Here is a 22215-nt window from a genome sequence, read left to right on the forward strand (position 1 = left end):
TCAGAGACAGCAATAAGCAGTGAGGGCTGGACTAACTTGTGAATTGTCTTGCAGAAGCCTTTGTCTTGGACCAGATCCTGTGTGACAGTTCTGAAGCAATGCCTAATTTTGAAAACCTGATTTATAAGATGGTGGACAGCAGATGGATAAAGGCAGGAGGTCACAGGGAAATGGTGTGGTGTTGTTGGCTAAAGAGCTCTTTCCACTTTGATTAGCTTGGTCCCAGTGAATATTTTCTGGGTACTGTAGTGAAGGAAGTTTTATGGAAGGAGCTGGAGGACAGTGAGGTGGATTTGTGAGTTTTTAGGAGCATGTCCCAGGTATGAGGATAGAGGAAGGGAGGAAGTGCTTGCTTTGAATGTTAAAAGATGGTTGGCATCCAGTGCTGAGCAAAGTGCTTCTGCTGTGAATGAGAGACTGAAGATGGGGTGAGGATGGGCTGTGACATACTGAAAATGTGACAAGTGATGGGACTGAACATTAAATAGGAAGGTGTCATGAGCAAGTGGAAGCAAATGCTTCAGGTGGGTATGAGCAAGGCCACAGGACACCTATGCCAGCAGAAAGAAGAATTCTGTCAGCACTCAGGAGAAGGGCTGAGGAAGTGACTGCTTCATTCACTGCTTATCTGTTGCTGCTTTCGTCAGATGTGTATTGGTTCTGGCCTGAAGGACCCAGTACTAGGGGTAGTTTTATTTAGGAAAACAAGTGGATTTAATCAGAGAAACCAATAATAATTAACCAGTGAATTGAACATTGAACCCTTCTCTGGTATTAATGATAAGGGGGTTGTTCCTGAGCAATTACTCATTGTATCATCCTTGACTTCCAAGTTACCTACTAAACCTATGAACAATGAGACAGCAGGATTCTTGCAGTCACTCTACAGTTCCCTTTTACCTACTGGTCCTCAAGAACATGCATGATGAAGCAAAATTCAGTTCTGGCCTTAGAGTAGCACCATCTGTATCTGCCCCCACACTTCCACTTTTCTAAGCAGCAGGGTGATGATTTAGTATCAATCACCCCCTTCAGGAATGGTCCTCTGGCCATCTCAGATGTTGGGGGTTGCCTTACAATGAAGATTCAGTCTCTTGGGTTTTGTGGTCAGGCAGCTGCTGTAATGTCCAGACAGCACAGAGATGTGGGGAAAGAGAGAAGCAAAAGGAAGAGCTGGGAAAGTCTCCAGGTTCTGCAGGCCTGAAGAAGCTGTTAAGAGGAGCCCAGACCCTGGAGACACAAAGACCACTGCAGTGTGTGGTCAGCTCAGCTATGAGATGCTCCAAGTTCCTAGGCCTGGAGCACTGCTGGTGTCCTGGGCCTCTGTGCTGAGTGGCACATGAGAAAAAGGGTCTTGTCATCTTTGGCTTCTGAAGGATGAGCTTTTTGGCAGCATTCAGCAGGCTTGTTCCAGCAGGAGAGGTCTGTTGCACCAAAGTAGTGTTTTCAGTGGGATAATATGAGCTCATCCGTGTTGGTGTGCGCTGATGAAGACTGTAGTTTCTGAGCAATGGCTGTGGTGTTCTGCAGTGACTGTGACAGTGGGTTCCATACACCTCCCCTTTGATCTCTTTCTTCCTCAGTTCCCTTTCCCCGGAGCACATGTGGATTCCAAAGCCCCTTTGGTCACTACTTGGTGGGTGGTGTTGTGCAATCGCACAAAGTTAACAATTAACTGTGTGTCATCAGGGATTTTGTCCCAGCACCACCTGAGGCTGTATAGGGACTTTTGTCCCAAGCATCCACCCAGGACTCTCACAGCCAGGCACAGCAAGGGGAAAGAGCCGTTGTCTCCTCTCCTGAACCATGTCGGCAGCCCTGGACGCGTTCTGTAGCTCTGTCTTTTGGGTAAGTGACTGCATCACCCTCATCGCCTGCTCTTGATGTAGGACACTCAGTGGAAGGGACAGCAGTAGATCCCAAGCCTTCTTCATCCAGTGGGACCCAACTGCCTGCGGTCAGCAGAGATTTTGCTGTTTATCCAGGACTGCCATGGCACTGAGCGCTGTGCACTGCATGTGCAGTGTTGATGTAAATAACAGTTCACTGCGTGAGCCGTGTCCTGTTTTAGCCCTGCAGCCCAGCTGGGAACATGGCAACCTTCTGGGGAATGGTTTGGGTCCAGCTGCTGCAGCTGGCTTGGCTTGGCAAGTGGTGGTTGTGGCGGAGGCTCTCCCAGGTTCAGGCAGATAGATGAGTAGAGGGACATCACCTGGGACCTTGGCTGACTGCTGAAATGCTCTGCCAGGAAAGTGGGTGCTGAGGAGAGGGGTGTGATGGGGTGGAGTGGGGTGGGCAAGTGCTATACAAATGCTGGCTCTTGTGCTGTAAGGGTCAAGCCATCCCAAGTGACTTGGTTGTTTGTCTTTGCTGCCCCTAGAATGCCTCCTACCTGGATCGTCCAGATGCCGACCTGCCAGTGTGTTTCCAGCAGACTGTGCTGGTTTGGATCCCCCTTGGCTTTTTGTGGATTTTGGGTCCATGGCAGGTCCTGCCTATGTGCAAATCCAGAGACAAGAAATCATCTGTGACCAAACTCTACATCATTAAACAGGTAGAGTGGGAATGAGGGGGCACAGATGGCAGGCAGCAGCAGCCTGGGATGGAGGGGTGGTAAGTGGAAAGCCTCTGGGCTGGAGTCAGGTGTGGGATGGAGAGATGAGAAGTGTAGGAGAGAAGGAGCAATGTGCTAGGGCACCAAATGGGATAGAAAGATGAAGGCATATCTGGGACAGAGGGGATAACAAAGCTGGGATACAGTGGGAGGGAGGGCAGAAGTGTGTACTGGGGTCTCTTGTCTTGTGGGCTGTTACCCTCCAAGTCTAAAATGTGTTAGTGCTCCTGTGGCAGTGCTCCAGCTCCACAGGGCCCTAGAAACCTCTCCCAGGCCATGTTTGGGTTGGAAAGGGTGTAATGGTGTATGAGACAGTGCTTTTATCCCCAACCGTGTTGTGTCCCATTGGTTCCCGGTCCCGCAGTGGGCTGGGTCTCCCCTCATGGCTGCTCTGTATCCCTGCAGGTGCTGACGATCTTGCTGATGCTGACGGCAGTCTCAGAGCTGGTCCTGGCGGTTGTAGAGGGGGCAGAGCAGGACCCTCTGCCAGCTGTGCAGTACACAAACCCCAGTCTGTACATTGCCACCTGGGTAAGGGATCAGTCGGTCAATGTGCTGGGTCAGGGTGTGAGATCACAGGGCCAAGCAGCAGAACACTTCTCTAGCACAGAGATCAGCAGAAAGCTGTGTCCACGAGGTAGATGTAAGCCTGGAAAGTGGGTAGCCTCAAACTGATGTGGGTGGCGCATGAGGGCAATAGGTTGAGGGTAGGTGTCTGTTTGTACGATGCTTCTCCTTTTATCCTTAAAACTGGCATGGATACTGTGCCTTTGAGAGCAGCTGAGATTTCTGGCAGAAGCCTTGGCAGCAGCAGTGTGGGATTCAAAGGACTGACTGCACAGTGTGAATGTCAGACCATGGCTTGCTGCTCTGATGTCTCACAGCTTCCCATGGGTTGATGCTCAGTTTTGTGCAGAGTCGGGAAGTGCCACAGGATACCCAGGAACTGAAGAGAACTGAGGACATAGGAGCTATTAGCTCCATGGAATATGTGCATGGAAGTTGCAGATGTCTTGTGTGAGACATGGGATAATCTAACAGTCTTAAAGCCAAAACATTCATGAGCTACACTTAAAAGCAAAAGTAACACCCCTGCTTGCTATCTTTCATATTTTGTCACGTCATTTATTTTCACTTGCAGAGTTCATGTGAGATTGTAAGGCAAGGGAACTGTTCAGGGGGGCTGCATTACTGGGACCCTGATCTGGCTTTAGTTCCAGGTCTGAAGGCAATATTCAGGAGACAGGGTGTGACACCTCACAGCTGGGCATGTCTGAAAATGTGGGGTGAGAATAACTAAAAAGAAGGTACCCTGCTGTGATGTCAGGTACCTTCAGCCCTTGCTTTTCCCATGAGGATCCTGACCATATGTCTTCTTAAAATAAACCTTTGCTCTGTGCAATTAACTCCAAAGCTTATGTAGGGTTGGCAATAAGCTTGGGCACTGGGAGCTCAGTGTCTTCAAGGCAGTGAATCCCAGCAGATCACAAGCACTGGCATCCCAGGATGCTCCAAAGGCAGGTTTAGAGCCCAGACCTAGTCCTGCAGCCTTACCATAACCTCTGATTTTCCTTCCCCCAGGTCCTGGTTCTGCTGATCCACGATGCGCGACGCTTCTGCTTGCGCAGAGACTCAGGGATACTTTTCTGCTTCTGGACACTGTCCCTGCTCTGTGGGACGTTGCCGTTCCAATCACTCCTCCGGAGAGCCCTGCAGGTTGGGTTTGGCAGGAAGCTCTCTGCTTCCCCATGGTCGTGTTCTGTCCCCAAACGAAGTCCCTGCAGACTTCGTCTCTTTACAAGCTCTCAGTGGTGTCACTGAGGTCCCAGCTGCCCTAGGGACCTTGGGGAACCAGAAAAGACCTGAGAAAGAGTTGCTGTTTGAGTCGATCCTGTCTGGGAAGGCATAAGCTCTCCAGGACCAATTTCTCCTTGCAGACCTAAGGGAGGAGGTCAGGGAAAAGCAGGGAGGGGGGTGGTGAAGGGAAGCTGAGCTAGGACCCAGAGTGAGTTTTGCACAGCCCTGTTGGGCTCAGCCATGTTCACTGTCTTGGGGGTGAACCTTGCTTCTGAGCACCAGATGGCCTTGAGACAAGCTCCAGCAGTCACCCTGGGCTCTCTGTTCTTGCAGGCGCCAATCTCTGATGTGCCACGGTTTGTCCTTTTCTTCATCTCCTATGGGCTCCAGCTGCTGCTCTTCCTTGTCTCAGGCTTCTCAGACATTGCCCCAGAAACAAAGGAGATCAAGAAGAAGGTGTGAGGTCCATGTGGGAGTGGGCTCGGGGCTCAGGGTACCACATCCTGGCTGGTGTCGCGTGGGGCAGGGTGGGCTCCATACAGACTCCTCCTGGCCCCTGTGGGAGGGCAGACCTGAGGGCTTCTGCAAGGGGCACAGCAAGAGTGTGGAGTTTGCTGGAGTTTGCAGTCTGTGTGTCCAAGGGGGACTGCTTCTGGCTGTGGATGGGTTGCAGTTGGCACAGTGTGGTTCCCTAATGGCTGGGGATGCTGAGTCAGCTCTTGTCCACACCATTGATCCTTCAGCATCAATGATGTCTTGGTTTGTACCCTAGAACCCAGAGGTGACAGCCTCCTTCCTGAGCTCCATCACCTTTGAATGGTACAGCAGGTAAGCAGAGCCATGTGGGAGGCTGAGCTGGTGAAAGGCAGGGGTGCTTTAGGGCTGGCCCAGCCCTCTTTGGAGGAGCCATCAGCACAGGATGCTTGGAGGTAGTACTGAGAGGCACCGCATTTAGGACATTCTGAGCTCAGGGCTGTGAAGTCTCTGCATTTGCAGCAAGGATTCTCCAACTGGTGTAGTGCAGAAACTTGCTGAAGGGAGATTTCTCTGCCTCACAGCATCGTTTTCAAAGGCTATCGGAAGCCCTTGGAGATAGAGGATATCTGGGAATTGAAAGCTAAAGACAAGACGAAGTCTATTTACACTGTTTTCGAGAAGAACATGAAGACTGCGGTGAAGAAGGCCCAAGCAGAGCTGGAGAAACGGAAACGCAAGAAAAGACGACGGGAAGGTGTCTTGGACCATGTGAACAACATAAGCAAGGCCCGGAGCCAAGACATCCTGGTGCTGGTAAATCTCTTCCTACTCTTGCCCTTGCATGGAACTGAGAGATCCAGGTTCAGCCTTGGGAACTAGGGTCACCTCACCTCCCTGCAGTCCCCTTTGCTGCAAGGACGGGCGAGCCTGTCACAGGGTCTTCCCTGTCTTCAGCAGATCCCCATATTTTGGAGACCGAGGAAGTCTCCATCCTTCTGCCCTACAGGAAGACAGGAACAACCCTCAAGTCTGCAGTACAAGCAGCTCCCTTATCTCTTTCCCTACCTCAGATACCTCCTAACAACACCACTCTATGATCACCCCTGGCCTCTAATTCTTCCTAGGGTGCCTGATTTTTGGCCTGAGAGGTTCAGGCTATCTGGGTTTTGCAATTGTCTTTACCACACAAGAGAGGTGTTAGTATTGGGGGTGTACAGCATGAGCAGAGGTCAGTGAGAGGGAATGTGATGGGAGGTAAAGATAAGGCTTCACTGAGGATACCTGGTCTGGGGTCTGTGGTGCTGCCCTGGGAGCATCCTTGCAGGTGCAGGGAGCCCACACAACCAGCTCCTTTACTTCTGTGTGGGCTTCCCTCTAGGAGGAGAAGCAGCCAAAGAAGAAGAAGGGAGACAAAGCGGACTTGGGCTCTCACAAGGATTACCCCAGGGGTTGGCTGATAAAAACCCTGTGCAAGACCTTCTGGCAGAACCTCCTGCTGTCAGTGGTTTTCAAGCTGGTGCACGATGTAATTGTGTTTATCAGCCCCCAGCTGCTCAAGTGAGTCCTTTCTCCCTGTCTGTGTCCATGTCTGGCTATGCACCCAGCCCCACCACCTCCCTGTGTGCACTGTATCCAACTCCACCATCTCCGTATGTGTAGATCTCCCAGCCCCACACCCTGGGGACCTTTTGTGCCCTCACCAAAGATGTGAGAATACGTCGTTAAACTACACAGTTTAATGAAGAACTGATCAGAGCTGGCTGTCAGCTCTTACAGATTGTATCTTGCTTCCTGCTTCCTCCATCATTTGTTACGCAGTCCTGCTCCTTCCTTGGAGGCAGTCTCTTCTTTCAGCCCTTCATGAATTAGCCCATCTCAGCCAAACAAGACCTGCCTCGTTTGTCCTCCAGTGCTGCACAGTCTCTGTGGATGATCTGGCATTACCCACTGCTGAATGTGAAATGCAGTGCTTCTGCACAACAGCAGAGCGGAAGTCCCCAGCTTGCTGAACATCGAGCCAGCTGGTCTGGGTCTCTGTCACTGCTCTCCTGAGGGTCCTCTCCCTGTGCTGGTTTGGAGCATCCTCCTTGGGTCTGTCTTAGGGTGAGGGCCTCATGGACTTCTTTACCTTCCAGGCTGCTGATTGCCTTTGTGTCAGATGAGGAGTCCTTTGCCTGGCAAGGCTATGTGTATGCCATCCTGCTCTTCCTGTCAGCGCTGATCCAGTCCCTCTGCCTGCAGCAGTACTTCAGCTTGTGCTTCCAGCTTGGCATACAAGTGCGTGCCAGTCTCATTGCTGCCATCTACAAGAAGGTTGGTATAGCCATGTCCCCTGTCAGCTTCCTCTAAGCTGTGCTGAGGATACCAGCATCTGCTCCATCAATGTAAGGGCAACTGGGGTGTATGCCTTTTACTTCCTAGGAAGGCACAGGAGAGGTTGGCTTGTGGGACACCCACCCAGCACTGGGGACACTGTTGGTGCCAGTTCTGAGACATGCATGCTGCAGCCCTGTGCTTGAGAACTACCAGGGGATGAGAGAGGTTTCTCCTCAGGGCAGCTGCTGCTAGGATTGCTGCGTGGGGACATGTTTCTTTGCCCCCAGCATCCAGTGGCTGCTGGTGTGCAGGCAGTGATGACAGCACCTATGGTCAGCAGAGGCACCAGGACCAAACCCAGGAGCAGTTTCCGCCTGGCCTAATTCCCTGCTCTGCACCGTGCTGCCGGCATCCTTGCTGCTCCCAGCCTGGCTTGCAGTGACTGTGCTTTCTCTTTCCAGTCACTCACCATGTCTGGTGCCACCCGCAAGGAGTCTACAGTGGGAGAGACTGTGAATCTGATGTCAGCTGATGCCCAGAGGTTCATGGACATGGCCAACTTCGTTCACCAGCTGTGGTCATCCCCCCTGCAAATCATCCTGTCCATTGTCTTCCTATGGGGAGAGCTGGGCCCCTCTGTCCTGGCTGGCCTCGCGGTCATGGTGCTGCTCATCCCCATAAATGGGTTCCTGGTTGCCAAGTCCAAAACCATCCAGGTCAGTGATGGGTGCAAGATCCTCCCTGGCCTCCCACTCCTGAGGCTCACTGCTGCTCCCCTCATTTCCACCTTCCCTTCCCTTCCCTTCCGTTTTGCTGTAGATCTTTCCCAGCCTAGGACTGACTTGGGTTGGGGGTGTCTCTAGCCTGAGCCAAGGGGTGATCAGCTGAGATGGGCTGGAGGCAGGTGAGACCTGTTCTACCATCACAGCTGAAATTAAACACGGCTGGGAGCAACCTTGAGGGCTGAAAGTGAGATATCACCAACCATAAAATAAACCTTTAGCTCCTACCTGATGACAGGGCACTGTTTTTCCTTGCTTCCCAGCAAGGAAAGGTCCAGTTTTGTGGGATGGCTTCCCTGGGCTCTGGAGCCCACCTTTCCTTTGTGACAACCCAGATGTATTTCAAAGGGTGAGCTGCTCTCTGGTTTAGGTGACCTCTGGTTCTTCCTTTTGTAGGTGAGAAACATGAAGAACAAGGATGAACGCATGAAAATAATGAGTGAGATCCTCAATGGAATCAAGGTGAGCAGTGGGGTGGAGATACCCAGGAAGCTGCTGTGCCTGTCTTCTTGCTGCACTGTACCTGGGGGTATCACACCAGTACAATCCTACAGCACCAGTGTTATAGTCTAGTTTGGGGCCCTTGTCTCTGCAATTCCCTTGGTTTCCTCCTTTTGAAAGGTTGGATACGGAATAGCTCTCGGTACCTGGAACAAGACTTGGGAGCCAAGAGAGGGTTTTCTGGAGGTTTCCTGGGTGGCCGTGGTGCTGAGCTGGCTGCCGTGGTGCTGAGCTGGCTGTCGTGGTGCTGAGCTGGCTGCCATGGTGCAGAGGGGCTGGCAGTGACCTGTACGCTGAGGATGAGGCAGTGGGTGTGCTGTGGGGAAGTGCTATAAGCCATGGGGCAGCTCAGGAGAGGAGAGATGCAGTGACCAAACAGGCTTCTGAGCAAGCCAGGAGCTGGAGATGGAGGTGTTGGCCGTCAGTGAGCTGAGTGTGGATGCTGGCATTCCTGAGGCCAGCATCTGCTCACCCTGCTCATCCAACAGATCCTGAAGCTTTTTGCCTGGGAGCCCTCATTTGAGAAGCGAGTCAATGAGATCCGGGCACGTGAGCTCAAGGACTTGTTGAACTTCAGTTACCTGCAGTCAATATCCGTGTTTGTCTTCACATGTGCCCCCTTCCTGGTGAGTGCCAGCAGGCCTGGCGAGAGCTGCACCTTCCTCAGAGCTGGGGTTGGGCTGTGTCCAAGGGGGTGGGAAAGATTGGGAACCTCAGGTGGCATGCTCCTGCAACAAGGAAGGGGCTGGCTTACCGATGCTTGGGATGCAGAGCATGGTCCTGGCTGCTGGCAGGAGAGTGTGCTGGAAAGAGGTCACATCAGAGTGGTGAGATGGGGCCCAAAGAAGAAGGGAAGCAGGAGGGGAAGAGATCCCCAGGAGGAAGGCACTGCTGAGGCAGGGGATCATGAGGGTCTGGGCTGCACTCAACCACACTGATGGTACCTTTCCCTGCTATCTATTCTAGGTCTCCTTGGCCAGCTTTGCTGTCTACGTGCTTGTGGATGAGAACAACATCCTGGATGCAGAGAAGGCCTTTACTGCCATCTCCCTTTTCAATGTGCTGCGTTTCCCCATGGCCATGCTGCCCCTGGTCCTCTCTTCCCTGGTGCAGGTCAGCCCTCACATTGGGCATGGGGATCTTATGATACCTCTGCCCAAACCAGCACATGGGGCTCACATGTATGATGGGCCTTGGATAGCCAGGGGTCAGTGCATGGGATTCTGTGCATAGCGGGGTGAGACAGGACTCACATAAGTGACACAGGGGCTCAGAGGCTGGTGCTGGTGCTCTGTGTGTATGGGGTGCTCTGCTTATGGGGCCATCCTCTTTCTGCCATGGCAGACCAACGTGTCGACTGTGAGGCTGGAGCGCTACTTGGGGGGAGAAGACCTGGACACCTCAGCTATCCACCACAGCCCCATTGAAGGCAGGTTACTTCCTGTGGGTCATGGCCTGGACCAGCCTTGTGCTTTCCCAGCCCTGAGAGGTGGCTCTTTTCTGACAGGCAGCACCGTGCGTTTCTCGGAGGCCACCTTTGCCTGGGAGCAGGATGGGGATGCTGCAATAAGAGAGTGAGTGCTCTGTGCTGTGCTGGGGGCAGATGGGTGGGGACTGGGAGTCTTTCTGTGTGTTATCTGGGGCTGGCAGTCACCTCTCACAGTGCTGCTAGAAGTGAGTGCTCCAGAGACACCGCTCTGTGCTGGCCCCATGCAGGAGCTGGCAGGTGACCTGGCAGTGCTCATGCCCTCATGTCTTTGCAGTGTCAACCTGGACATCGCACCCGGAAGCCTTGTGGCTGTGGTGGGGGCTGTGGGCTCAGGCAAGTCTTCACTGGTGTCAGCCATGCTTGGGGAGATGGAGCATATCAAGGGACACATCAACATCCAGGTGAGAGGAGCAGGCACAGGAGACTGCTTGGGAGCTCAGCGGGGAGACAGCAGGGCAGGACTGGTCATAGAGTGGTGCCTGTGGGCAAGGACAGGCTGCAGGAGGTGGCTGTGCTCAGGCTGGTGCTCTGATGAGGCAGCTCTTCTTGTCTCTATCTTTCCAGGGCTCCCTAGCTTATGTCCCGCAGCAGGCCTGGATCCAGAATGCCACACTGAAAGACAATATACTTTTTGGGTCAGAACTGGATGAAGCCAGGTATCAGCAGGTCATCAAAGCCTGCGCCCTCCTTCCGGACCTGGAACTGCTGCCTGCAGGTGACCAGACAGAGATTGGAGAGAAGGTATCAGCCCTGGGCCCTATGGGTCACCAGAGCACCTGCAGCAGAGGATAGAACCGTCACTCTGTGCCAGCCCAGTGCTCAGAGATGTTCTTTCCCTTCCAGGGCATTAACCTAAGTGGGGGCCAGAAGCAGCGAGTCAGCCTGGCCCGGGCAGTGTACAGCAATGCAGACATCTATGTCCTGGACGACCCGTTGTCTGCCGTGGATGCTCACGTCGGCAAGTACCTCTTCAAGCATGTGCTGGGGCCAAAAGGGCTGCTGCAAAATAAGGTGAGCACCCCTGCCCTTCCCACCACCCAGCCAGGCAGGGAGGGCACTGGAATGGTGATGACCATTCAGGAAGCCTGAGATTGCTTGCTTGGGAACAGAGGGGTCCTGTGGCTTTCATGTGGAGCTGCAGCAAGCAGGCGAGGCTTCATGGGTCCCCAGAGAGGGGTGCCCTGTGTCCCTATAGCCAGGTGTTGATGAGCAGAGAGGTCCACAAGTAGGGGATGGAGAGCCTGCAAGCCCATGCCTGGGGGCCACAGAGTTCTGCTATGCTCACTACCCTGCAACCACTTTATTGCAGACACGGATCTTGGTAACGCACAGTATCAGTTTCCTGCCCCAGGTTGATAACATCGTGGTGATGGTGGCAGGAGCAGTGTCTGAGCAGGGCTCCTATGGCACCCTGCTTGCAAACAGGGGGGCCTTTGCCCAGTTTCTGAACTTGTACGGCAGACAGGAGAAGGATGCTTCAGAGAAAAACACCACAGGTACTGGGAAGACAATGGGGCTGTGTGTGTGTCTTGGGGATATGAAAAACCTGGCTCTATCCAGCTCAGATGCTAGTGGTGGATGCTGTGAACCCTACACAGCTTATAGCAATCTGCAGCACAAGAACTTTCTGCCTATGATTTGCATCGAGGCACTGGGTTGAACAGCCAGCAAAAGACCTGCCTAAATTTTTTACTCCCTTTTTAGTTATGTTTATGGGTCCTATAATCTTATGTAGCAACAGGCTTCATATCTTAGTGATTCTGGGGTGAGAAAGATCCTTTGGTTTATAAACATGCAATTGGATAACAATTCATCTTTATCATGTCCCCCACTCCTATGGGGAGGAGTGGTGTCAGTCAGGTAGATGCTCACCCCAGTTTTCCAGCTGGAGTCTGACTTTTCCCAGTCCATCCCCACAGGATCCATGTCCACTTGCTCAAAGAGATGCTCCTGAATGGGAGTGATAGGACCTTCCAGATCTTGCACCTATTAACAAGCACAAATCTCTGCTTGAGGTCCCACCAGTGGTACTGGGATAAGTTGGCAGCAGGGACTACCTCCATGCAGGCCTTTAGCCCTGTGTCCCCTGTCTGTTCTCCCTCCAGCACAATGGATTTCTTCCTCTTGCTGCTGTACTGGGCTTGCAGCAGCCCTAGAGGTGTGATGTGTGGTGCTAGGACAGCCTGAACCTGGGGTGTAGCAGATGTGTAGTGCATGGGATCTGCTCTCTCCTCAGTGCCTAACCCTACCTTCCCTCATCCCTGTGCTTGTAGATATTGCCTTAGCTGGGGATGAAGAGCAGGGTGATGAAGATACTGAGCCTTTGGTGGAAGAGGGCCCTGAGGATGTGGTGACCATGACCCTGAAGCGAGAGGCCAGCATCCATCGGAGGGTGTTCAATCGCAGGTAGGACTTGACCTGAGCTCTCAGCTCTCTCCCCTGCCCCCTGCGCTGCTCCCTTGGAAACAGGCGTCTGGGGGCTTCCTGGGGAGGTTCCTGCTGGGATGCTCCCTCCATGCTCCTACCACCATCTGGGCTGGGTCAGAAGCATCTGATCTTGCCTTTACTCACATCAGTGTGTCACAGCCTTACCCTACAGTCTTACCTGAAACTCATGCTGCTGGCGGTTCTGCTTTTGGGGATGATGGCTACGATTTCATGGCTAAAAATGCCTCGGGCTTCCCCAAGGCTCAGTCAAAGCTGCCCCATTTAGGACATTATTTCCCAGAGGGCTCTAGCACTCGAGTCCCAGTGCAGCATAGGGATGGGCCCACAGGAGAGTGTGACCCATCCAGCACCCTGTGACTAATAGTGCCCATCATCTCCCTGCAGTATTAGTAAAACCAGCACCAGTTCCTGGAAGAAGGCCCAGGAGGAGCCCCCCAAGAAGGTGAAGGGCCAGAAACTGATTGAGAAAGAAGCTGTGGAAACTGGCAAGGTGAGGATGGATGGATGGATGGATGGATGGATGGGTGGATGGGAGTGCTGTGCTGCCCCGGCTCAGTGCTGCAAGACCCAGCTGTGGCTCAGAGAAGCCAGTGCTGTCTGCCTGAGGCTCCACTGCAGTCAAGAGACACCAAAGGATACAGAGTGGTGGGCAAGGCAGTGGAGGGGAGCACCATAGACAGCAAGGCGGGAGTGCCAAGGGTGTGCTGGGTGTCGCTGGCTGTGCAGCTGGGCTTTTGCTGGGCAGCAGTGATGGGCTGAATTGGTCTACAGGTGAAGCTCTCCATGTACCTGCGGTACCTGCGTGCTGTTGGCTTGTGGTATTCTTTCTGGGTTGCCATGGGCTATGTTGGACAGTACGTTGCCTACGTGGGTACTAACCTGTGGCTCAGTGCCTGGACTGATGATGCACAACGCTACCTGAATACAACCTATCCCGTGGAGCAGCGAGACCTGCGGATCGGTGTCTTTGGGGTGCTGGGGGTGTCACAAGGTGAGTGTTGGGAGCACAGGGGGTCCTGTTCACATCAGCTACAAGGGATATGGCTTGCAAGGCCTGCAGCCAGCAGTGCAGCAAGGAGCAGGGCTGCCAGCATTGTGCTCCTTTGCATGCTGCTGCCTTTCTTCTGGCTTCTGGATGAACTAGGGACAGATATTAGTCTGAAGCCAGCATAGGTTGTCCCAGGGAGTCTGTGTAGCCCCTTAGGTTTAAGATTACTGTCATCAGTTTGGAGATAGTGCTAGGGCCCAAGGCTTTCCAAAAGGGTTCAGTGTTTTCCCCGTGGTGGGACACAGTTACTGGGGCCTCCCAAGAAGATGGGATGAGGGACTATGACAGTGGCTCACTGCAGAGCTGCTGCCTTGCATCTGCTTGATTTGTCCCTTGAGCCAAAGGGTGGCTGAGGCCAGTGTAAGGTCTGAGTTGGTGATGACCATCCTGTGCTCTCCTTGCAGCTCTCTTCCTGCTGTTTGCAACCATCCTGTCTGCCTATGGTGCCACGCGAGCCTCCCGGGTGATGCACCAGCAACTGCTCAGCAACATCCTGCGTGTGCCCATGAGCTTTTATGACACGACTCCAACGGGCCGCATTGTCAATAGGTTTGCCAAGGTAAGAGAACAGCCCCAACAAGGAGAAGCTGTTTGTTCCAGCAGGTCTGCAGAACATTGGGTGGCAGCTTAAATCTGCTGCTGTTCAGCACTGAACAGATGAGCCCAGATCAGGGCCTGGAAGGGCCAGAAAGGTGGATGCGAGCTAACTGCAGTGGGTTGGAACTAGATGATCACAAGAGGGATGCGAAGAAAGTGTGAAGAGGGCCTCAAGTAGGTTACTAAGAGAGGCAGGTGCCTAGAGCTCATGTCCCATAATGAGATGTCCTTCTGGTTATGGACTCTCAATAAATATACTATTGGCTATGTAAATGAAGCTCATAAAACAGAAAATAAGAAAGGAGGGAGTACAGACAAGCAGTTTCAAGTGTGCTGCTACTCCACTTCTTCCTTTGGTGCCACCTCCTGATTTGGGGGAATAAAAATCTCTCTTGAGAGCAAGCCTATGAACCTGCTGGGTTTATTCTGAGGTGAGAAGCATGTGGTGCCCAGACAGAAGATGGATGATGACCAGCTGGAGACTTTGGCGTACCTGCATGGAGCTGGAGTCAACCCTGTCCCTCTTTCTGCCTTAATTCCTGCTCCTGCATCCTCAGTCCAGATGAAGATGCAATTCCCAAAGCTAGTCTGTGCAAAAGGGATTATTATAGAAAGCTTCTCTGTTAAATCAGCCATTCCTAGTTTAAGAGCTGTGGCCCTAACTGGGCTTGTGACCCTAGCACCAATTCAGTGTCATCCACTATTTCTGCAAGTGCCTGGCACTGCGTTGCCACACAGGCGTGTAGGGACCTGTATGTGTGCGGTTTGGGTTCCTCCCTCTCTCTCAGGTCACTGACTGCTTCTCCACATTTATGTTCCAGGACATCTTCACAATAGATGAGACCATTCCCATGTCCTTCCGCAGCTGGCTCTCCTGTTTAATGGGCATCATTAGCACACTGCTCATCATCACCCTGGCCACCCCGTTCTTCGCTCTCATTATCATCCCCTTGAGTATCTTCTACTATTTCGTGCTGGTGAGTAACTGGGGCTTGAGAGAAGCTTGTGCCCTGCTTAGAGCAGCATCTTGGTCACTGCCAGGCTTTGCGTTGGTAACCAACTCGTGTCCCTCATTTCAGCGCTTCTATATCTCCACGTCACGCCAGCTACGGCGTCTGGACTCTGTCACCAGGTCTCCCATCTACTCCCACTTTGGTGAGACAGTATCAGGCCTTTCTGTGATCCGGGCCTATGGACACCAAGCACGGTTCCTGCAGCAAAATGAGGTCACCATGGACATAAACCAGAAAAGTGTTTACTCCTGGATAATCTCAAATAGGTCAGTTTTACCCCTTGGGCCCCTTATTCACAGCCTGCAGCACCTCTGCCCAAGGGCTTCTATGTTCAAAGGGAGGTCCCTGAGAGGCTGCAGTTCTCCCTATTGATCTCGGGGTCTGCGCAGGAACTGGTAGATGCTTTGGGGGTGCAAGGGTTGTACAGCTGGGGCTCCTCTAATACATGGCATTGCCAGCACATGAGGTTACGTGTGAGACATGGACTGACAGATGAACCTGCTTGCAGAACTGGCCACAGATCATATGTAGGTGCAGGTACCATGTGTACAGTGCTGGGCTCAGGCCTGGGTGTGCAGGGATGCTGGGGGGGTGCTGGTCTTACTGGTGGGCCCTCTGTTGGGCACAGGCAGATGCCTCTCCCACCACCCCTCAGCCTCCTCTCCTGGTGCAGGTGGCTGGCCATCCGTCTGGAGTTCGTTGGGAGTCTGGTGGTCTTCTTCTCTGCACTTCTTGCTGTGATCTCAAAGAGCACTTTGGAGGGTGGCATCGTGGGTCTGTCTGTCTCCTCTGCCCTCAATGTGAGTCACTGAGAGCTTCTTCTGATTCCAGGACAGGGCTGTTCTGCAGGATGCTGCCCTGTCTGCAGCTCTGATCCATGGAGAGGCATTAGCTGGGGCGTCCCACCTGGGGAGCTGCTATGGAACCAGGGGAGCACACATCCCAGTGGGAGAGGGATCCATGCTGCTGTGGGAAGGAGCAACATCCTGCTGTGGATCAGAGATGCTGCAGCAAAGCTTTTGAAGGGCTGGGGAGTGGAGAGCTAGGGACCAGGCCAGGGATGCTCATGCCCAGGCTGAGCTGAAGCGTAGAAGTGGTTGTTCCTGGGTGCCTGAGGAACTGAGCTCTGCATCCTCTGGCTCTGCCATGCAGGTGACCCAGACACTGAACTGGCTGGTGCGGACATCTTCCGAGCTGGAGACGAACATTGTGGCTGTGGAGCGGGTACACGAGTACACGAAGGTGAAGAACGAGGTGAGGAGACCAGGGTCCAGGCAAACAGCACCTGCTCGGTGCTACCCAGCACCGCAGCGTGCAGCCCTCCTAACGCTCCCATGTCCCCAGGCTCCATGGGAGACAGAAAAGCGCCCACCCCGTGGCTGGCCCAGCAAAGGGGAGATCCGGTTCGTTGACTACAAAGTTCGGTACCGACCTGAACTGGAGCTGGTTCTTCAGGGCATCACCTGCAACATTGGGAGCACAGAGAAGGTGAGGACTCCTCTGCTTCTGTCCTCACTGCACTCTTTCCAGAGCGACACTGCATTAGAATTGGTTTTGTTCTCTTGGCTTCAGCCTGTTGGCTGGGGACGGATGGTGATGGGATGTGGCTCCTGGGGACTCAAGCTGCAGGGCAGGGACCAAAGGAGACAGTCTGGAAGATGGCAATTGCAGATGCAGGGCAAGAAGGCCCACCAGACCAACATGGAGAGCATCTGCCTTGGTTCCATCCCTGGCAGCTGGTCTAAATCACTGCTTCCACAGGTCGGGGTCGTGGGCCGGACTGGGGCTGGAAAATCCTCCCTCACCAACTGCCTCTTCCGGGTGCTGGAGGCTGCTGGAGGGATGATCCTCATCGATGAGGTGGATATAGCAACGATTGGCCTCCATGACCTGCGCAAAAACCTCACCATCATCCCCCAGGTGAGCTGCTCCGTCACCTTTCCTTGTCCCACTGGTGCATGGCCCCCCTGAACTCTGTTCCCTGGGCATTGCCCTTAGTGCATCCCTGGATGCCGCAGTGCCCAAGGACTGTGAACGTGTCATTGCCACCTTCCCTGCTCAGCTGCAGGCAGCAATGGGGGCTGGATGTGGCCAGACTTGGGGCCTGGAGCCATTGCCCTGCTGAATGGCCATGGCATGGCTGAACATGGTGCTGTCCCTGGCAGGACCCTGTGCTTTTTACTGGCACTCTGCGGATGAACCTGGACCCCTTTGATCAGCACACAGACGAGGAGGTCTGGAAGGCCCTCGAGCTGGCCCACCTGAAGACATATGTGCAAGACCTTCCCGGGAGGCTGCTCTATGTTGTGAGCGAGGGAGGGGAGAACCTGAGGTGAGCAGATGGCTGGGGGCATGCCCAGCGCCCCTCCCTTCCCTTCGTCCCAGGAACAGCAGCTTCTAGCAGTGACTGCCCAGGGACAAGGACAAAGAACCTTCTGGGGATGAAGGTGGGAGAAAACAGGCCAGGAGCCAGGGCTGTGAGGGAGCCAGCATGTGCCAACCCCCCGTGGTGGCCCAAAGAGCAAGGCACTGAGGGATGCAGTACTCAGGGTGGCAGATGGTCAGGGGGAGAAGGCTCGGGCAGCCTGGGCAGGCACAGACTGGGGCCAGGGCAGTGTGCTGCTTGCAGCAGCCCCGCCGGTGTGCACCTGGTAACTCCTGCTCCCACCTCATCCCAGTGTGGGGCAGAGGCAGCTGGTGTGCCTGGCCCGGGCCCTCCTCCGCAAAGCCAAAATCCTCATCCTGGATGAAGCAACAGCAGCTGTGGATCTCGAAACGGATCATTTAATCCAGACAACGATCCGGAGCGAGTTTGCTGACTGCACTGTCCTTACTATTGCCCACCGCCTCCACACCATCATGGACAGCAACAGGTACTGTGGGACAAGGGGAATGGGGATCTGACTCCTAGGATGGGGGGAGAGGTGGCCAGCAGCAGGAGCAAGGATGCAGCCAGAGGGGCGGGGTGGATGCAGTGACTGGGGCCACAGTATACAGAGGTTCTAGGAGAGAAAAATAGAGGGATAGGAAGGATGTCCATGCAGTAGTTATGCCTTTGTGGGGAGAAATATTTTTGGGGATCCTTCTTTACAGCAACAGACCCCAATGTTTGTCACATGGAGGAGAGCTGTGCCCTACTCACCTCTGAGCTGAGAGGAGGTGAACCACAGAACGTGGCTGCAGGAGGGGTGAGGGTTGGTGGGTTGTAGTGCTGGTGCCAGCAGTGCTCTCAGCTCAGATCCCAGGAGCTCAGGGCTTCCAATTTTCTGCTGCCAGGGTGATGGTGCTGCAGGCTGGGAGGATTGTGGAATTTGACAGCCCCGAGTTGCTGCTCAAGAAACCAAGCGTGTTCTCCATGATGGCAAAGGACGCCGGCATCACAAACACAGAAACCACCATGCTGTAGGTGGAGTGAGAGGTGTGCGGTGTGCACACGTGCAGCTCGCTCCCGCTGGCACTCACCAGACAGGCACCGGGAAGCAGAGAGGGCAGCTTCTCTGGGACAGAGGATGTGGACTCGGGAGCTGTTAATCTTGCTCCCACACCCTGCCTGCTGTGCACACCAGGGGCTGGAGCTGCCTCATTTATTCCAGCGTAGAAGGGAGATGTCTGCCAGGCAAGGAGACCACGACCGCCTGGGGGTCTTTGTTTTTTGTACATCATGCCAGGGGAACCTAGCTGAGAGATGCTTTAGCACCATGGAATGAAACTTAATCGAAGAGTGAATTTTGTAATTTATTTACTTGTGTAACTGTTTCTAGTCTTACAATTAAAAGTCTGACTTTACAGCATGCTAAATGAGCATCGGTTTGGCTTTAAACCTGACTCATGCTTGGGGGAAGCTGGTCACACAGGCTATGCAGACACACATGGGTGAGGGAGTCCAAACTGAGCAGCACAGCTGTACTCAGGCATGAACCTTAACTACTCTCTGGCAGTGGAGGTGCAGAAGCCAGGGCCTGCTTGGATTCTTTATGGCTACAGCTCTCTTTGATTGTAGCACAAATATATATAAGGCAGACCCTGGGGCTACCCTAACCACTAGTGGTGCAGATTTTGGGCCGTGGCTCCAGACTGCAAACCTGACTGTGGTGCAGGCACATACAGATGCTATGCTGACATGCACACACACAAACTGTGGTGATGTTGACAAATTCTTGACCTTTCTTTGTTCTCGAGCATGAAGGCAAGTTGTTCCACTGGGCTTGGCTGCGGGCATGCAGAGAGCCTGTGCCCTTCTTCCCTGCTGACAGCAGGGCAAGCCCCTTCACCCCAGCTGGTGGTGAGCCACAGAGTGGAGAGGGCAGTGCAATCAGACTTTAATGAGTTTTCCTGTGAGGGTTTCCTAGTACCTGAGCTGGTCCAAACACCTCACAGAAAGGTGAGATGTTCTTCCTGCATCTGAATGAAAGCCATGGGCTTTGCCCCCCGGCCCAGCAGTGGCCGGGCACTCCTTCCAGCTCCCAACACTTGCACAGGCACTCCTATACACAAGGACAAATCTTTTATTTACAGAGCAGTACAGCAAATACAAACGTTGTCCCAAGAGAAGGAAGCTTCCCTCCTTCAGGGCACGGCAGCAGCAGGTAGGACGCACCACCCTGACAAAAGGTACCACATCCCGCATGGGGAAGGCCTTGCCATCCCAGAACGTGAGCATGCACCTCCAGTGTCCTGCAGGAAAAGCCCCAAAAAATCAGGCTGAAGGACAGCCTGTATTTTGCCTTCTGCTCTGCCCCAACTCAAAGCAGGAAGGTGGGCTTGTCAGGGCAAAGATGGGTCTTGAGCACTGGAGCTATTGCACTGGCAAGGGAAAATGGTATTCTGGATCTCTGGCTCCCTTGGAAGACAAGAACCTGATGGCTGCTGCTAGCAGCAGAGCTTGGAGAGGCCCAAGACCAAGCATGGGGATAAAGCACTCGCTGGGGCTCTGCTGTGGGGTGTTCAGAGGCTGGGCCCATCCCAGCACTGGAGCTCAACTGCTCGCAGCAAACCACAGAACTGCTCCCTAGGTGGTGTGTACATGTCCCACTCTGAGGTCCTGCCCACACAGGTGAGACCAGACTCCTGCTGCTGCCAAGGCACAGGAGCCACCTTCACAAGGGCTGGGATCCTTTTAACACTACTTGGCTACAGATGGACTTCAGAAACTCATCAGCCTTCACAATTTAAACTCGCAGTGGCTCCTCAGCCTTGTTCAAGCCTAATGCCCCTGGGCCATGGCCCAAGCTTTGCTCCCCTGCTCCTGGCTGGCTGGACAGAGGAGGCTCAAACAGCACAGATGAACTCACCCTTGCCCTCAACACAAGCTACCTGCCCTGATAGCCCACCCTTCTACCTCCACAGAAGGGAGGTGGCAGCCAGCATGGTGGGGCTCAGGAGTACTGCAGTGATGTAAGGGACATCGCTGGGTGAGCAATGGGGGCTGCAGGGCTGGCCAGCCTCCTTGAGGCTCCTGGCAGTCCCAGCAGGAGTAAGGCATAGGGTGCAAGGTCCTGCCCACCATCTCACGTGTACTCTGTCTTCCGGATGTAACTAGAGGGCACATAGCCCTGCTTCCCATGTGCCTCGGCCAGCCACCACTCCTGATTGCCTGTGATGTCCTCAAACTGCAGGATCCTGAGTCTCTGGTTAGCTGACACACTCAGCTCGTTGGTGTTTCGGCCTTTGAAAGTGTAGAGAGCATAGTAGACCTGCCAGACAGAGGGAAAGCATTAGCTGGATGGTCATACCACATAGCCTTTCTGTTACATTGCATAGGACATGTAGGCTTTTGTTCCTCTCCCCAAACAGTGACAACCACAGCCCTATCATGGTCTCTGCCAGAACTGTTCCCACTGCCCAGCCCATTTGCACTCTAGTTCTCTGCACCTCAGCTGCTGGGAGAAAATATCTCATCCTCCACATCAGCCCTTTAGAACAAAGCAGCTTCCACCTCCCACCCTGCTCACTGCCAGGGAGCAGGATGACAGCCCCTGCCCAAGCAAGGAGTCAGCCCTCAGCCTCCCCAGGCAGGCTGGGGTGCTGAGGGCTCACCTGGTTGCCCTCTGACTCGCTGCTCTCCAGCCCAGAGTCTCTGTCCTCCACAGAGGGTGCAGGCCTGAGATGGGATTTGGCCAGGTGCCCATTGCGAGAGTGGGTGCTGTAGCCTGGCTCAGGGCGGCTGTAGCGGCGCTGGGACATCACTGTAGCAGCCTCCAGCGGGGCTGTTCTCTCAGCAGAGCCAAGCTGGGATGATGAGGGGGAGTCCACCTCTAAGGAAGGCTGTGGGGACTGGTATGGGTCTGCTGGGGATGGCAAGTCCTGCAGGGGTTTCTGAGTGAAGGTGACAGCCTCCCCGCTGGGGCTGAAGGTCAGCGTAGTGTTGCTGTGGGGAGAGGAGCTGCTGTGCTCTGACTCATTGGAAGAGTGGCTGCCCACAGAGACATCCGACTGGCTGCGGCGTGGGTTGTAGGGCTTCAGAAAGGAGCTGTACACAAAGCCCTTGGTCACTGCAGAGAGGGAGAGGAAGTGAGCTTACACTGAGGTGCACAGGGACCAGAGGAGGGGACTCACAAAATGGGCAGGGAGTAGCCACATACCCCCATTGTCTATGAGCCAGCGATTCTGGCTGCCCATGGGGTCCTTCTTCTTGATGACACCCACGATGTCTCCTTCCAGTAGTGAGACATCCAGGTCTTGGGCAGCATTGAAATTGCGGTCTGCCTGGAAGAGACTGTCTGGGGGATAGCGGGCCAAGAGGGCAGCTCGGATGTCATCCGACTGCAGGAGGTAGCTGGGCTGCAGAGGAACAAGGCAGGTGTGAGTTGTTGTCCTGGGCTCTGCAAGCTCTGATACAGGGCAGAGGGAACTCACCAAGCCAATAAGGGGCTGCCGCCGGGCAGACTGCCGCTCCATGCTCTTCCTTTCAAAAGGCTTCTTGGGAGCTGCCTGAGTCTCTGGGAAGAAGGTGAAGGCCTGGAGCTGCTGGAGGACTCGACTGTGCTCATCCTGGAAGATGGCAATGAGGTTCCCTTCCCTGCTGGACGCCTTCAGTAACTGGAAGCACAGCAGGGTTGGGGGTCAGAGCTTACAAAGCACTCAGAGCTGACACTGCAGCAGCAGCTTCCCCTGCAATGGGACGGGTCCCAGAG

The 22215-nt window shown here is 54.1% G+C and overlaps 2 protein-coding genes across 9 annotated transcripts in view; one reads left to right on the forward strand and one right to left on the reverse strand.

The window, feature by feature from the left end:
• Window positions 1-1687: 1687 nt before the first annotated feature.
• On the forward strand, window positions 1688-18883 carry ABCC2 (ATP binding cassette subfamily C member 2). Of its 2 annotated transcripts, none has more exons than XM_057402247.1 (32): window positions 1688-1848; window positions 2381-2554; window positions 3020-3145; window positions 4196-4330; window positions 4745-4867; window positions 5184-5239; window positions 5470-5701; window positions 6267-6445; window positions 7024-7201; window positions 7666-7920; window positions 8383-8448; window positions 8976-9113; window positions 9454-9600; window positions 9832-9920; window positions 9999-10061; window positions 10251-10377; window positions 10541-10717; window positions 10820-10987; window positions 11286-11472; window positions 12250-12382; window positions 12809-12914; window positions 13196-13415; window positions 13877-14031; window positions 14891-15046; window positions 15149-15348; window positions 15756-15882; window positions 16235-16336; window positions 16427-16570; window positions 16844-17002; window positions 17248-17414; window positions 17761-17955; window positions 18359-18883. In XM_057402247.1, the coding sequence occupies exons 1-32, from the start codon at window positions 1807-1809 to the stop codon at window positions 18486-18488; spliced, it is 4656 nt and encodes a 1551-aa protein (XP_057258230.1). In that variant the 5' UTR covers window positions 1688-1806; the 3' UTR covers window positions 18489-18883. The 2 variants fall into 2 exon arrangements, with proteins under 2 accessions (XP_057258230.1, XP_057258231.1); XM_057402248.1 differs by having other exon boundaries at window positions 6270-6445.
• A 686-nt stretch (window positions 18884-19569) lies between these two features.
• The window catches only part of DNMBP (dynamin binding protein), a 34572-nt gene continuing 31926 nt past the window's right edge, over window positions 19570-22215 (reverse strand). For 4 of the 7 annotated variants that reach the window (XM_057402251.1, XM_057402252.1, XM_057402253.1 and 1 more), the window contains 3 exons: window positions 21664-22120; window positions 21119-21573; window positions 19570-20775 (listed from right to left, as the gene is read on the reverse strand). In XM_057402251.1, coding sequence (XP_057258234.1) covers window positions 20590-20775; window positions 21119-21573; window positions 21664-22120 — 1098 coding nt within the window. In that variant the 3' untranslated portion in view covers window positions 19570-20589. The remainder of the gene's footprint in view (window positions 20776-21118; window positions 21574-21663; window positions 22121-22215) is intronic. The other 3 variants (XM_057402255.1, XM_057402254.1, XM_057402256.1) reach the window with 1 other exon arrangement.

Source organism: Pezoporus wallicus, unplaced genomic scaffold, assembly GCF_028554395.1.
Source record: "Pezoporus wallicus isolate ANWC-B61680 ecotype Strahan unplaced genomic scaffold, APGP_CSIRO_Pwel_v1 contig_6787, whole genome shotgun sequence".
NCBI lineage: Eukaryota > Metazoa > Chordata > Aves > Psittaciformes > Psittacidae > Pezoporus > Pezoporus wallicus.

Bases quoted from the DNA above. Each gene is read 5' to 3' on its own strand.
- ABCC2 (XM_057402247.1), top strand. From the start codon at position 1,807: ATGTCGGCAGCCCTGGACGCGTTCTGTAGCTCTGTCTTTTGG. The intron at 2,555-3,019 runs GTAGAGTGGGAA...GTATCCCTGCAG, and splicing joins AACTCTACATCATTAAACAG to GTGCTGACGATCTTGCTGAT. The intron at 9,921-9,998 runs GTTACTTCCTGT...TCTGACAGGCAG, and splicing joins CACAGCCCCATTGAAGGCAG to CACCGTGCGTTTCTCGGAGG.